At 38.1% G+C, this 16,447-nt stretch overlaps 2 protein-coding genes across 6 annotated transcripts; one reads left to right on the forward strand and one right to left on the reverse strand.

Annotated features, from left to right (window-relative positions):
* Positions 1-1,169: 1,169 nt before the first annotated feature.
* Positions 1,170-9,722, reverse strand: LOC5516857 (cytosolic Fe-S cluster assembly factor NUBP1 homolog). 4 transcript variants are annotated; one of them, XR_007305178.1, is made up of 12 exons: positions 9,341-9,398; positions 7,842-7,946; positions 6,805-6,938; positions 6,391-6,459; positions 6,277-6,309; positions 5,529-5,619; positions 4,184-4,338; positions 3,349-3,459; positions 2,918-3,020; positions 2,336-2,419; positions 1,948-2,067; positions 1,170-1,749 (listed from the first exon to the last, which is right to left on the reverse strand). XR_007305178.1 is itself a non-coding variant. In XM_048719459.1 (12 exons), the coding sequence occupies exons 1-11, from the start codon at positions 9,381-9,383 to the stop codon at positions 2,027-2,029; spliced, it is 969 nt and encodes a 322-aa protein (XP_048575416.1). In that variant the 5' UTR covers positions 9,384-9,398; the 3' UTR covers positions 1,170-1,927. The 4 variants fall into 4 exon arrangements, 3 of the variants coding, with proteins under 3 accessions (XP_048575416.1, XP_032242691.2, XP_048575415.1); XM_048719459.1 differs by having other exon boundaries at positions 1,170-1,927; positions 2,027-2,067; XM_032386800.2 differs by lacking the exon at positions 9,341-9,398 and adding an exon at positions 9,619-9,722 and having other exon boundaries at positions 1,170-2,067.
* A 46-nt stretch (positions 9,723-9,768) lies between these two features.
* LOC5516861 (ubiquitin domain-containing protein UBFD1) lies at positions 9,769-16,447 on the forward strand. Of its 2 annotated transcripts, XM_048719460.1 has the most exons (9): positions 9,769-9,925; positions 9,999-10,268; positions 10,637-10,672; positions 11,380-11,526; positions 12,637-12,668; positions 13,077-13,142; positions 13,740-13,845; positions 14,090-14,172; positions 14,897-16,447. In XM_048719460.1, exons 1-9 carry the CDS (start codon positions 9,898-9,900, stop codon positions 15,005-15,007), a joined length of 879 nt encoding a protein of 292 aa, XP_048575417.1. In that variant the 5' UTR covers positions 9,769-9,897; the 3' UTR covers positions 15,008-16,447. The 2 variants fall into 2 exon arrangements, with proteins under 2 accessions (XP_048575417.1, XP_048575418.1); XM_048719461.1 differs by lacking the exon at positions 10,637-10,672.

The raw sequence follows: 16,447 nt of genomic DNA on the forward strand, positions 1-16,447 counted from the left end.
TGGCATTTTCTGTATGTATGTATGTATTGTTATAGGAGTCTTCCAGAATATAAATGATGTTCACTTTTTAGCATCTAATGCCAAGATATATAGCGGAGGAGGCTTTGGCAACGAGAACGCCAGATATAGACAAAGTGTTTTTGGCTGGATATGTATTGTTTCAAATCCCTCTAAAATAGTAAAGTGAACTAACCAATAGCTTAAAGCAGCTCTTCCATCATAAATATAAAAAAAGTTCCGCCCACTTTAAATAGTCTTCTTTTAACAATAGCACTTTTACCATTACAGATGCAGCTGTGGCATACGCACTTAGCACTCAGATACACACGTTTGGGTCCTGTTCGGCTTTTTGTTTGACCTCTAGTGCGAATGCGATTTACAAGCCAATCGATCGGCCAGGAAAAAAAATCGCTGGCTGTTTGTCCCAGCCAGACGAACTTTATCCTCCTAGTGCAATTAGGCCTTTAGCGCTAAATAAGTATAGCGTAACATTTTAGAAATGTATATTATAGTTATTTTCTTGTGTATTGAATAGAAATTTGTAAGCGCCTAAACCAGAAGCCAGACAAAATATTCAGAGTCTTGGATCCACACAATTTTCAGAAGTTGCTGCAGGCGAAAATAAAAGCGCGAAAATATCACAGTATCCAATGACATTTCATGGTTTTATCACGTTTTTAACATTGTGGTGTTTTGTCTGGTGATTTGTGGGCCAACAAAACAAAGAACCTCCTCAAAACTCTCCGATGTTAGTCTCATGTACGAGCGATATATGTGACCTTCTAGCCTCAGCTCTCAAATTTTCGTACATTCCGTGTGTTTCTCTTCGCAAAATCCATTCTTTGGACCAGGTGTTGTCCCATCTCTTTGATCTTCGTTTTTTCTCGAGAATGCAATAAATACAACGCAACAAGCAACTTTTTTTCGTTTGTTTACATAGGATTGGCTTGACAAACCGCTGTGCAATAGCTCCCGGGCGAAGAATATTCGCTGACGGATCGCCAGGTGTGTCCGCGCAAGCGAAGATTTCGCTGGCGATCGTCGGCGATGCTCATACGAGCGTGTACAAAATCGCCTAGTGTGTCGTGGGCTGAATGAGCCCTTGTTAGACACACCTTTGTTATTGTTTTTATCTAATATTGGAATGTGTAAAAATCTCGAAAAAAAAATCACATCTCAAAACAAATTTTAATACTTCATTTAAAAAATTCAATCAAAAATATCATATTGGTCCCAAAAATTAGCCGATGGAAATGGATGCTTTTTCACACTTACCCAGGCTGACAAAAGATTTAAATGAGTTTAAGATAATGGAAGTTGTTCTCTCACGGCTCTCACTGTGCCTTTCAGCCAGGTTTTCTCGTTCGTCCCTCACCCGGTAATCTCTTTTAACTACCCGTCAGAAATCAAATGGTCGGTCCCTAATTTAATGCCAAATGAAATCCCTATAGTCAAACCTTTAACCCGAGCGCTTGACCGGGTTTCCTGTGGAGGGCATACGTTCATCAGGGACACAGGCGAACCACGTATAACACCACGGACTAAACAAATTAATGGCGTGATATTCTCGAACCCTCTCCTGCCTCTATTTAACAATTAGACTACGGGTTCGAGTTTTCTATGAGTCAATAGATAGTCAACGAGGTGCGTAGCGCCGAGTATTTGGCTTATAGGAAACGAGAACGAGTAGAGCAGTCTTCTGGAATATTGTCAACTGCTATTAACTATGTACTAGCTCTGGTGTGTGAAATGGGTAGTCACGCAATATAAACTCGTTACAGTAGTCATCTATAACCTTGTTAATATTAACGGCTATTACTATGTTTAGTTCTAGCTCTGGTGTGTGGAGGGTAGTCACGCAATATATACTCGTTACAGTAGTCATCTATAACCTTGTTAATATTAACGGCTATTACTATGTTTAGTACTAGCTCTGGTGTGTGAAATGGGTAGTCACGCAATATAAACTCGTTACAGTAGTCATCTATAACCTTGTTAATATTAACGGCTATTACTATGTCTAGTCCTAGCTCTGGTGTTGTGACGCCACGCAGTACTTCACGATTTCTGTCAAAGACAAAACGAATAATGTAAGGGTAAGCATTATTGTGGCTCGAACTATAAGAAAAAAAAAACTAAAATATGAGGAGGTCCTTTCCTAATGTGTAATGTGTAGTGTGTAATGTAAAATGTGTAGGGCTAGATAAGATGATTTTCATAATTTTACATAGTTGTAAGGTATAGCTTTTATGTTGAAAATAAATCGATACTATTTGCATGGCCGTTTTTTTTTTACGTATTACGTATTCTAAGAATGTTACCACGATGTGCGTACTTTCTATGATGTCTTTATACGATGACGTGGCGGGAGAGTCTGGTATTTCACTCAGGAATGACTTCCCCTCATCACACGCACGACCTGGAAACGACAGGCGTGTGAAAACACGCTCGCAAGTCAACATAAGGGATGGTGGGAAAACACGCTCGCAAGTCAACACAAGGGATGATGGGAAAACACGCTCGTAAGTCAACGCAAGGGACGATGGGAAAACACGCTCGCAAGTCAACACAAGGGATGAAGCTGTACTTTAGACGTGAGACTATCACAAAAAGTTGCGAGGCTATCGAGGAAGTTGGCGGAAATAGCGCACAGTCGTCGAGTGATCGCTTACAAGTCGCTAATTGATCGAGCACATGTCGCTGACTGATCGAGCACAAGTCGCTGACTGATCGAGCACAAGTCGCTGACTGATCGTTTAACAGCGGGACAGTGAACAGTGAACACAACCGAGAACGTGTCGCGAGATCTCTTCCATATAAGCAGCTGAATGATCGTGCAAAGAAGAAGTATAGGCCGGTTTAACAACAATATCGCAATGAGATATCAGGACAAATTGCAGGTTTGAATCAGCCTTACCTATGCGAGGATCGAGGGGGATACGCCCAAGAAAAGGAACCTTCATTTCCACCGCCATTTTTTCAGCACCTCCTGTTGTTGGTGGGAATATCTGAGATTCCTTCTGCAAATACAGGGTGTCTTGTGAACGTATGTGGCAAACGGTACAAGGTTTTACAACAACAACAACAAAAAAAAAAATCAAGAAAAAATACAGTTAACCGGTCAAGAAAAAACAGTTATCGGGTCAAGGAAAAAAAAGTAAAAATACAGTTATACGGTCAAGAAAAAACAGTTATGCGGTTAAAAAACAGATAAATGGTCAAGAAAAAACAGTTCTACGGTAAAAAAAAGTTAAACGGTCAAGAAAAAACAGTTCTACGGTAAAAACGGTTCTACGGTTAAAACAGTTATGCAGTCAAGGAAAAAGAACCCAGTTGTACTAGGATTACCTTGCAATTGGGGCATACGAAAACACTCATATTCTCAACAACACCAATAACAGGAAGCCGAACTTTCTTGCAAAAACTGATCTCTTTGCGAACGTCAAGGAGGGAAACTTCCTAAACAGAAAGTAACAGCGTTGTTTTATTTAAAGAAAATCAGGAATCATGACTACACTCAAAAGTACTTTGCTGCAGCCAGTGGCGGATCTAGGGGGAGGGTTAGGGGGTTTAAACCGCCCCCCCCCCTTTGGGATGCCAAAAACAAATGACCACCTCCCCTCTTTGTCACTGAGTCAAACCCCCCCTTAAGCGAAAAGCTTGACCCTTCCAGGCAACAGTATCCCCAAGTCATTGGAAGTCTTACAAAGGACAAAATTATTGTAGAGAATTATCATTACTGTAAATTCACCATTATCATGCCCGTAGCCTGGATTTTGGGCGAGGGGGTTCGTCTACCAATTTAGCGGACCATTTTCTCTCGCCCTAGCTCTCAGTAATACTCAATTTTCCTTCATTAGAGCACACCTTAGAGTCGAGTCTTCCGAACCCCCCTGGCAACGGGCCTGATTATCAACACCTTCATGACCATTATTTATGTTGTTTGAATCATCATCATCATCATCATCTATCAAGCATTCATCATTATCATCATCCTCATAATCATTATAACCACAAGTGGCCATCAATGTCATAACCACCACCACCATCATAATTATCCCCATAACCATCATCACCTTGAGTGGCATTTCTTAAGTCATCACTATCATCTATCTAGTAATCATCATTACCATCATCATCACCACCACAATCATCATTTCTCTCGCATGGTTCCACATTATACCTGTGGAGTGGTAACAACCACAGCCCCATCCACTTCTGTCTGGTTGAGATACTGGATGATTGACAAGTGCTCATCCGATGTGCCAGGGGGGGTGTCCACAACCAGGAAGTCAGCATCACCCCAGTCGACATCTCTCAGAAACTGTTTAATAAGACCTGTAAATAAACAAAACAAAATAATGGCTTAAATCAATATTGTAAATCAGTATTGTAAGCTTATAGAATTCTCAAAGGTCCTATAAACACCCCCTGGGTCATTTTTGGGGATATAATAGAAAATCTGGCGTAGAATACCAATATCAAGGTTTTTTTTGCCCGCTTCTGCCTTTAAGTTTACCATTATACACAATGTATTGCTATGGTGACAGCTTTCAGTAACAGCAAAAGTAACAAATATTGTCAAATTGTAAAGCATCTTTGCTGTATATAAGCCTCAACAATGTCTCTAAAAGATGAATTTAGACCTTTTTTCTGATAAAAACACTGGAAATGCATGAACAGAAAGACAGGTTGTCAGGCTAATTCTATTTAAATGTGAAATGTGTTTTTGTGATGCGATATTTGTGGAGCACTCGATGTGTTTACTTAGAAAGCCAAGACAAGTTACATTGTCACATTAGGCCTGCTAGCTCAACTGGACTGTCATAAACTTTTAGAAGATATCTCTCGAAGCATCCCATGAAATGGCAGCAAAACTAAAATGATCTTCAGCCTTTACATTAAAGCCGCATTGTCACCAGTTTACTTCCGGTGGATTACTTAACAATCTCCGATGATTTTTAACGGAAAACACGAAAAATATTTCAAAATATTGAAAGCAATGTGTATATTGCAAGTTTCTTCGAGGATGTGATTGATAATTTAGAGCGGATGGCATGTTAAATATCTCGGATTCTAATAGATTCTTTTGTCTTTTAATGGTTGAGATCTCCGTCGGACCTCCGGAAGTGAACTGGTGACAATGCGGCTTTAACTGAGCGTAGCCATAACAGGTGCTATGGGGTATGCCACCTACTAACAGCCTTGCTCTAGCTATGTATTATAAAGAATGGATGCTGACATGCTAGGCGAAAAGTGCTATCCATTAATGAAAATCCATTCTGTGAAGTGCATATAATTTGGCTATAAAGACACATTTGTTCTGGCAAGCCTACAATGTATAAAGTAGTCTTAATTGATTAATTTCTATATGTAAGTTTTTGTTTTTTCTGTTTCATTTTATTTAGCAAGTTAGAATATGTACACGAAATTTAATCGCTTTATAAATAAATATATTATTATTATTGTATTATTATATTATTATGCTCAATAGGTAATCCTTAGCAATGATCAAGTTCTTGTTTTACCATTTTTCTTTGGTCCCCTCCATATTACTGCATCAGTTGGTTTGGCGAGAAGAAATCCCACAGACATCACTCCAAGGTTGTCCTCAACATACTAAAGGTTAATGATGAAAAACAAGCTATTATTCAAGTAAATAACTTCACATTAAGGGTGCCATTTTAAAAACACAAAGGACATCCCAACCAGGCATTCCTATTTAACAAATAAATCCCTTTTCTGTGTGCATCTGTCCTCTAATAGATGCACAGATGACACTACAAATGTGTCGCGAACAAAAAAGTATGCAACGAGACCTAATTGAGTTGTGTGAGTGTTGTTCATGACATGCTGTGATGTCTTCTGTGCATCTATTACAGGAAAGATGCACAAAAAATAAGATCTATTTGTTTTATACAACATTACATATAAGTTTTGGGAGTGTGCACACGCTGACACCAAGCATGCATGTGTCCTCTAATAATACATGGACCAATCAGAGCATACAATTTATGTGTGTCGTTGTATAAAGTCATCTATAAAACTAAACACAAATGAATTAAACATATAAAGACATAAATTAATCAGTAAATAATTAAACACATAAAAAAATAAATAAATAACTAAATAAATACATAACATGCCTAATAAAGGCTACATTAAGAAAAAAGGACAAAGGACACCCAAGACATTACTACAAAGTTATCCTCTACAATACTGAACACAGCTATTTCCAATGCACGAAAGAAACCTCCTTTGAATAACAAACCTTACCACAGGGGACCAGCCAGAGCCGCTTTGATGAACCTACGTACATTACAAATATATTAATCATTGTTTCTCTTAACATTGGTGAATAATTGTCACAATAAAGAAAAAAGGTGATACCTGCTCTCCCTGTAAACCAAACACTGTAGGAATTGAAGGACCACAAATATCAATATCCAAAACTGCAACCTGAAAATTAAAACATACAGTGCAAATAAAGATCATATCCTGACATGAATGTGATTGACATAATAACTCAGCCAGTCAGAACCCCTTGCAGATACATGCTGACATTAACTTCCTACAAGCCATTGATTAGGGAAAACTGTCAACTAATACATAATACAAAGCAACCACAGAGTATTTTTTAAATCTGCTAGATTTTGCCATCTTTGTGGATTTTAGTGGAAAAAAGTCTGCATACTAAAAATATGAGAAGAGAAAAAGACCAGAAAACAGCTGGCAAATACCCGCAGTCGGCCGCTATTTTAAACCCTGCAGAGGTTTCTCAACATTTAATGTCTGTCTGCATACCTGTCTGTCCTCATCAGCAGCTAACCCATGGGCCAGATGGGCTGTAAATGTGCTTTTGCCAACACCCCCCTTTCCAGATAGAACCAGAATTTTGTGTTTTACAGAGGAGAGTCTCTCTTTAATTTTGCCAAGGTCTGTATACAAGATAACAGTAAAATTGACAGAAGTACATATCAATTAACAAAAACAATAATAACTCATCTATTCCAATTATAAAATGCTTTAAGATTCAGAATCAGATAATCTAATTACTTGTGGTAAGCTTAGGAGTTGAAAATTTGCTATTTTCTAGGTTAAACTTTACTGCTAATGATCTGAATAAGCCCACAGGGCACTTTAATTTTTCCAGTTTTTTTTGGGGGGGGGGTGCTTATTGAAGAGGGTGCGCTTATTTGGGGAGGGGGTGCTAATTTCATTTTGGCAGAAATATACCAGCACCTGAATCGATTGAAAACAATGGAGCTTTTGTTTGAATATTTTAGGGGTGGGGCAGGGGGCCCTTATTGGGGAAGGGGCACTTACTTCAAAATTTCAGGTAGAAGGGGGGCACTTATTCATACCTGTCAACCTCCGAAAATCTCAAGGCTTGAGAATTTTTTGGGGGAGGGGTGGGGTATATTCATTATTGGGGGAGGGGTGGGTTTAACTTGCAGGAGATTGCTGTATTGAAAGCTCTTACAACAAATCCACTTATAGATCTCACGAGGGTGTTAAATTGCACTATGCAAGGGAATTATTGTTTCAAATATTTTGATAGAAAATAGGCAAAATGACAATATTCTATAGAAAAATCGCTAAAAACCTGGAGATTAGGTGCTCAACGCGGGAGAAGGGGTCCAAAATCTTGAGACTCCCGCCTAATACAGGAGAGTTGACAGGTATACTTATTGAGAGGGCACTCATTACAGTAAATGATAATTTGATATAAAATTTTTCTATATAAGGATATATGCTCCATATCCCTTGTCAGGAAAAGAATAAATCTGGAGATAGGAAAAATTTTGATCTGGGTCTTTGTTCATCTTTATTATTGTTACCTGGGTCTGGAGGTGCCGGCTTGCTGGATGCACAAATTTGTTGGTTTGGGCATCCCTGACATGCTGATACTTTTCCTGCCTTGTCACTCTCTGTACCTGGACAATCTGATGGGACAAGAAACACCATGATCACATGATACCCCATGATCACATGATACACCATGATACACCATGGTCACATGATACACCATGATCACATGATAACAAGATACACCATGATAACAAGATACACCATGATCACATGATACACCACGATCACATGATACACCACGATCACATGATACCCCATGATCACAAGATACACCATGATCACATGATACACCATCATCACAAGATACACCATGATCACAAGATACACCATGATCACATGATACACCATGATCACATGATACACCATGATCACATGATACACCATGATCACATGATACACCATGATCACATGATACACCATGATACCATGATACACCATGATCACATGATACACCATGATCACATGATACACCATGATCACATGATACACCATGATCACAAGATACACCATGATCACAAGATACACCATGATCACATGATACACCATGATCACATGATACACCATGATAACAAGATACACCATGATAACAAGATACACCATGATCACATGATACACCATGATCATATGATACACCATGATAACAAGATACACCATGATCACATGATACACCATGATCACATGATACACCATGATCACATGATACACCATTATAACAAGATACACCATGATAACATGATACACCATGATCACATGATACACCATGATCACATGATACACCATGATACACCATGATCACATGATACACCATGATCACATGATACACCATGATCACATGATACACCATGATCACATGATACACCATGATCACATGATACCCCATGATCACATGATACACCATGATCACAAGATACACCATGATCACAAGATACACCATGATCACATGATACAACATGATCACATGATACACAATGATCACAAGATACACCATATCACAAGATAAAAGATGACGGCACCCATTAAACGTCATGGTCGCTATTTTGTTGCTTGCAGAAATCATGTTTCTTGCAGCTCTTTCGTTCTCTTTAAAGATATCAAATTCTGATTAACATGAATAGTGTAAAGACAACTAAATTTTCAATCTTTCCTGGTGACTGGACAGAAAAGAAATGGGGACTGGAAAGATTTGGAAGCAAAAACGTTTTCAAGTTTTGTTATTTTTATGCTCGCGCTAAAGAATAGCGCCATTTTAAATGAGCGTGCGCATATATTGGATATTATTTTTCGCTGCAAAAATATGCAAATTAAAAATCGAAATTGTGCAAACAGAACAAGTCGTTGTCTCCGCGTTCCTGATATTGTTTTTACTGAGGAAAATACCCACCCACGCGCTCCTATCAGGGAAAATCAAAGAGGGCGACTTGGGGCAAGTCTACATGAGATACAACTTTGAAGTTACAATGACAATTACCAGGAGCAGTTACAGGGTACACTTCCGCACAAGCACCGTACATTACAGCTCGACCAAGAAAACCGTGAACACTGGAAATATGTATGGAATGTTTGTTCCGACCAATCACTCGCGAGATATTCAAACAGTCAACTGGAAACATGTCTCAACAAGTCTCAGTGTCTGAATGCTCGCGTCTGATTCGTCAGAAGACAATAAACATTCACGTTTTAACTGGTTGCGCTGTAATAATATTAATTCTCTAAAGTAAGTAAATTGTAATGGTGTTGACATCTTACGTTCAGGAGCATCTTTCGGTACGTCCGCCATCTTAGGGTCACTCGTGGTCAGCGGAGTACGACCACAGGAAGCCCGTGCCGTACTATTAATCTTGCCAAAATGTTTTTTGAAACTAATGATGCAACAAATTTTTTTTTTTTTAAAGTTAGATTTTTAACACTGTTTCAAATAAGCTTTGGCGAAATAGTAGAAGCTTTTTGTGGACAAGGGCTGTTTTTTTAGTGTGAGATTCTGGGGTTATCTGCGGTACTGTCATGCGCACTGCGTGCTGAGTCAAAATGGCGGAAGAGGAAAGCACTGTAAATGGTAAGTGGTGTTGAAATTACGAGAAAAAGAGAGTGTCAGAGGCAGATTGTGATATAACCACATGTGATTACAGCTTGTTCGATGGATTGCGATACCAGGCAAGAAAATGCCACTTCAAACGAGGCGGCGCTGTCAGAAAATCAAATTACAGATGAAGAAGAAATCGTTTCCCCGAAAGAACAACAAAGCGTCGAAGAAAAAGAGGCGGACACATCCGATAAAGCTAAATCTGCCGCAGAAATGGTGAATTTTCGCGTGTGTTGGAATAAGAAGAATTACGATGTAACCTTTGATTTGGACAAGAGCGTAGACAAATTGAAAGAGCACATCGAAGAGTTGACAGGTAGGTCGCTTACGTGGTAAGCTTTGCCGACAAAATTGTCATACGATTATCAAGGGAAGTAGAAAATTTGCCTTTCTACATTATTTTTCTAAACATTCTTTGTTATTCATCCCTTCATTGTTGTAAATTTTTTACCACCAACACATACTGTTCAGCCAATGTGTTAGATGACGGTACAGTAATGGTGTATTGTGTTATTGTTAGATGACGGTACAGTAATGGTGTATTGTGTTAGTGTTAGTATTGGGGGTTGATGTTATGGGTGGTGGGAAGGCTGTGAGGAAAAAGTTGTTTGAAAAAGACTTTGAGTGACGGGATAAGCAAAACATTTAATAAATAAAACTTTCAATTTAGATTTTTATTCTCAGGTTTACCAGTTGCAATGCAGAAGTTAATGTACAAAGGTAATACAACTAAATCTTGAATTTTCTATCACTGATCTTATCAAGTGTTCCATTAAGTATGTCATATGGTTTAGATAATAAGTTTTGTTTGTGATTTATTTGTGACCAAATTATATTCTTCCTTCCAATTATATTTTCATTATTTTCATAAATTTGACTGTTACCATTCTGAAATGCTTGTCTATTACTTGGTCTACCTGTGGAACAATTTCTTGGACTTCCTGTGGATTTTGGTCCCATGGTTTGGACTTAACCCATTCTTCCCCAGTTATTGAACTGTTGGTTGACAATTGTGTGTTTTACGTTCCTAAGATAATTTTTTTGGTGCTGAAATGTTTTTCAATTTTTTTTGTACATTTGCAATTCTGTCTCTTTTTTACGAAGTAACAGAAATAATTCAGAGTGACTAAAACAGCTTAGAGTAGCAATTTGTTTGGGATTTGAGTAGCAGGAGAGGTTAGTAAGACAGTACACTGTCAAACTACAGTACTGTTTTTTTATGAAGTCAGGATATTTACTTAAACAACATTTACTGTACAGTATTGCAATCTAACGCTCATACAACCGCTTTTAGATCTTCTAACTTCTACAGTTACTTCTAAACTCTGAAATAAAGTAGCCCGAGTGGACCCAAACTAGTGTATGTAGTTTATTTAGTAACTATTTATAAAGCAATTTTATATTTTTAAAATCATATCTACTTCCAGGTCTTTTAAAAGATGGCACAAAAACGCTTCGGGATGTGAAAATTACCAAAGGTACCAAGATGATGGTGGTTGGCTCGACTATAAATGATGTTTTGAAGGTGACGCCACCCTCTCCTAGTCAACTTAAGGAGGAAAAAACAACAGCAAGTAAGTTTTGTTGATGTTTTACCAAATGTATTGAGGTACAGGAAATTTTCTGTGTGAAGCATCAAAATTTAAGTAAAAAAATATTGAAACACCTTACCCCTTATGAGCCTTTTTGTTTTCCGTTCTATACCTCCCTACCCACTACCTCCTTCCTAATCTTCCAATTCACCCTATATGCCATGGTAAGAACAACTGCATCACTATCTTGGACACTCCTCGTAGTCAAACTCCACTGACTTTAGCATTATCCCCACAATTACCCTCTTGCCCTCACCCCTGCCACCTACCTCTACCCGTATCACAACCATTATCCCCCTTTTATGTCCCCCTTCTCCCCAGGTGCCATGGTACGAATACCCGCTTTTAACCAAAAACTAAACCCTGTACTAGAACACACATGAGACTGCTTAACCTTTCAAAGAGCTCTATGAAATATTCTATTCCTTATTTACCATAATTTATTATACATTTATGTGCATGTTTATGAACTTTTGTTGTTTTCATTATATTTTAACTCACTTCTTTCTCCACCAGCATGTACACCTTACCCCTTATCAGCCTTTTTGTTTTCTGTTCTATTCCCCCCTACCCACTACCTCCTTCCTAATCTTCCCATTCACCCTATACGCCATGGTAAGAACAACTGCTCTTAACCAAAAACATGTACATAACAGTCAAGTGGTTAAGTAAAGGTTGATGTTTTATTCAGTAGTATAATGTGAACAAGACAATTAAATAATACATACATACACATGTGCTAAGTGCAAAAACCATTCAAATGTGAAAGATGGCCATTGACAAATAAGAATAAGTAGTGATGAGCTGGTCTGGACTTGTTATTCCTCTAAACATTGAATGAAAATCCACACGAAGTTCATTTGTTGCTCTGAATTCAGTCCTTGGATCATCCTGATCATCGGCAAGCAGATTATGATCGTGTCACCTCTCAGTGTGCAAATGCCATACAATGCAATCATGTTATACCAGCCTCTGTAACTCACAGCCTGTCTGGCACTGATATTTTGTTGTGCTTTAGGTTGACATATTGTGTTTGCATGTTCACAATTTTAAAGATAAACTGGTTTGGTGTTTTGACTGTACCATTTTCAGGTGCTGCTAAAGAACCATTCTGCAAACAAAAGGTGAGGGCGCTTGTCTTGCTAGTTCCAGATACTGTATTTGATTGTTTTAGTGAACTCATTAACCCTGTGTGACTCAGGTTCTTGTATTGCAAGGACTTTGACATCATACATACATACATACTTTTGCATTGACACCTTTGGTGAAGTGGCCGGCACCTGCATTAAGCAGCCACCCTCTATAACACTTTGCGAGTGATATTTGATCACAAATAATATAGCTCGGGGTAAGGATATCTCTCAAGATTTGGCTCCATAATTTGGCCCAAGAGTAGGGAATTTGACTGAAAAAATTACAAAATATCAAATCCTCATCCTTTGCTGTACCCCCCCCCCCCCAACAGCTTAACATGGCTTGGTGCATAATAAAATATTATTTTGCTTTCTCTTAATGATGAATCCTTCTTTCAGATGCACAAGAAAGTATTAGACAAAGGCAAACCTGATGATGTAATGCCTGGAATAAAAAACAGAAAGGTACAAAACCATTACTCATTTACCGGACTCTGAGTACCACTAGTCAAGGATCAAGCACTTTCAGGGAGCAGGCCATTTCCAGGATTGGCTCAGGGGGGGGGGGGGAGGTGCACAGTCATAGACCCTGCTCAAGGATCTAATGCTTTTTCAAGGAGTACCTGCAATGCACTTCACTAGTCCAACCTATCTTTCTCTGGTTTGAGGCAAAAATATATCTAGCAAAATCAAACTCACTACTATATTATTTTTTCTAATGAGCTGAGCATACAAAGTTCTCAAACATTTTTTGATCTAAACATGCCAAAATTGGACCATAAACATTATTTTTTTCATTCCATTTTGAATGATATTGTCGTTTATTAACCATCTCAGTTAATCTCTCAGCAATGGTATAATAATTATAAAAAATAGTATATTTATTTATAAAGAGCTAAAACTATGTGTACATATTGTAAAGCGCTAAATAAAATAAAACAGAGAAAACAAAAATTTCAATATAGAAAAGAAAAATTAAGACTAGCCGTTTTTTTGCAAATTTCAATTAAAATACAATGTGATTTAAGTATAGTTTCTTTTATGTTTTGTGATTTGTTACAGGAAAGCCTCCCAACTGTACCGTTATCTGGGATGTATAACAAATATGGAGGGAAAGTAAGGTTAACATTCAAGCTTGAACTAGACCAGTTATGGCTCGGCACAAAAGGTAATTATTCACTGTTACTGTTAACAGGATGCTGACTGCAGGCAAGGTTTTGCCAATAAGAGGTGCACAGATATAGTTATCTAAGCAAAAATTGTATGGGTGGGCAATTAATAGGAAAGAACGGTTTTCTGTCATGTCTGCTTGAAATTGTTTGCTCATCAAAATGGATTTTACTTTCTTATGGCGTATGCATTTTATTATTTTTATGTTTCCTATAACTCCAGCATCTTGTTTTTGCTTTTAGAACGCACGGAAAAACTTCCAATGGGATCCATAAAGAACATAGTCTCCGAGCCAATAGAGGAACATGATGATTACCATATTTTGGTATGTATGACTTGATCACGTGATAGAGGACGTGATGATTACCATATTTTGGTATGTAGGATTTTATCACATGATAGAGGACGTGATGGTTACCATATTTTGGTATGTATGACTTGATCATGTGATAGAGGACGTGATGATTACCATATTTGGTATGTATGACTTGATCACATGATAGCGGACGTGATGATTACCATATTTTGGTATGTATGACTTGATCACATGATAGAGGACATGATGATTACCATATTTGGTATGTATGACTTGATCACATAATAGAGGACTTGATGATTACCATATTTGGCATTTATGACATGAACACATGATAGAGGACATGATGATTACCATATTTTGGTATGTATGACTTGATCACATGATAGCGGACGTGATGATTACCATATCTGGTATGTATGACTAGATCACCTGTATGTTAAATATCCCTGAATGCTGTGGGAAAGTCACACAAGTGGGATCAATCTTGAATAGAAGCCAGTCTCGGAATGTCGCTCCCTCTTCAGTATTGCCTGGTGCACGCTAGTGACATAACGACATAGGCTTTTATGTCATTATGTCCATGTTGTTATGTCGGAGTTAAAAGACTGTGCGCACATGTTTTTATGTTGTGATATCACTAGTGTTCCCCCGGCATATGCAAACAAAAAAAACGTATAAAGGCCTTATATTAAAAATAGGATAACCGTATATATCGCGTCCCATTCTACAGGCTCTCCAGCTCGGCCCAACAGAAGCCTCACGCTACTGGATCTACTGGGTTCCCGCGCAATATGTTGATGCCATCAAGGATACAGTTCTTGGAAAGTGGCAGCCATTTTGAGAACATTCTAGACAATGTCTGATCTCTGTTAAGAGAAGCGCGAAATGCATTCTGGTAATCAAGCCGCTGGTTGCCATGGCTATCTGCAAAGAAATTTAGCCAATCAGCAAGCTTATCTGAGGCATGACTAGCTTTTATTTTTTTAACCGACGTACTTTGGGCCAAGCCAAAGTAAAACGAGGTACCCGCCTTGAGCACCAAAAACAAAGCTCTCCGTAACACCAAGGAATACCGTTTTAGGCTTTTAGAACTGTAACACCTTTGTTATTGTTTTCAACTAATATTGTAGGACAAAATTGGGAAGAAATCTCAAAATAACCACCTAAAATAACTTATGTTTTATTTACCAAAATCAATAACAAATATCGCAACAACTTTCCCAATTCAGCCGAAGGAAAATGATGCTTTCTTACACTTGGTACTTTGCTAGGATGACAAAATGGCGAAGGCAATCTGGTAAGACGAGCAGGATGCATAGCGCGCATAGCAAAGACAGGTTCACTGTGTGTACCTGTGTCGACCTGTGTTTACCCATACAATAGAAGAATTTACCAGATCTAACCAGGCATCACATTTTCCATACAATGCCGCTGTATTTTTTTAGACAAAATGTAATTCGGTGCAAAGCAAGTTGGTGTCGATGTGAAAGCTTCAAATTGCTTAAAATGAAAAGAAATCTAAAACCAGCTTCTTTAAGGAACAAACTAGCCATTATCTCGGGTATAGTCCCCATTAACTGAAAATCTGACAAGGAAGAATAGATGAGCTTTCAGATTCCGTGTCCTACACTCTCTGACACTGACACAGCTCAAGCTACAGAGTGGTTTTCAAAATCCCGTGCAACAAAATGTAGTTGTTAAAGTGTAATAGTCGAGCCAGAACAAAAGAGAACAAAGACATTACAGTGTATAACTAATAAATAAGCTAAACAATATTTCACGGGTTTTTGAAAACCACTCTTAATACAAACATGGCAAAAAGATTTGAAATAAGATAAGGAAATACGAGCTTCAACGGAGAACACCGAGAAGGATTGAATAGCGCGCGGTGCATTATGGGGTGGATTCCATTCTTGCTACTTGTTGCAATTCTGTTAACTTTTTCAAGGTTGTTCGGTTAAAAGAGAGAAAGAAGAAGGAAGAAGGGTTCTGTAGAATTATTTGATATTTTGTACAAAGTGCCGCAGGAGAATATTTAATTGGCATTTTAGACTCGCTGAATCATCTGTATAACAGTTACAGTTTAATTGCTGTCAATAAATGCGATTAACATCATGTCTATAGAGCTATATAATGTCAAATTGCTTTCGAGAATTGTATTAAAATGATGTCTGTATAGAGAGGTATATAGAGTCAAACTATATTAACCTGATTTCTGTGTTTTGTATCAATAAAAGTGCGGTAAACCGTGGCTAGTGTCGAATAAAATAGGATAATTACA

The sequence above is a fragment of the Nematostella vectensis genome, chromosome 12, assembly GCF_932526225.1.
Source record: "Nematostella vectensis chromosome 12, jaNemVect1.1, whole genome shotgun sequence".
Lineage (NCBI taxonomy): Eukaryota > Metazoa > Cnidaria > Anthozoa > Actiniaria > Edwardsiidae > Nematostella > Nematostella vectensis.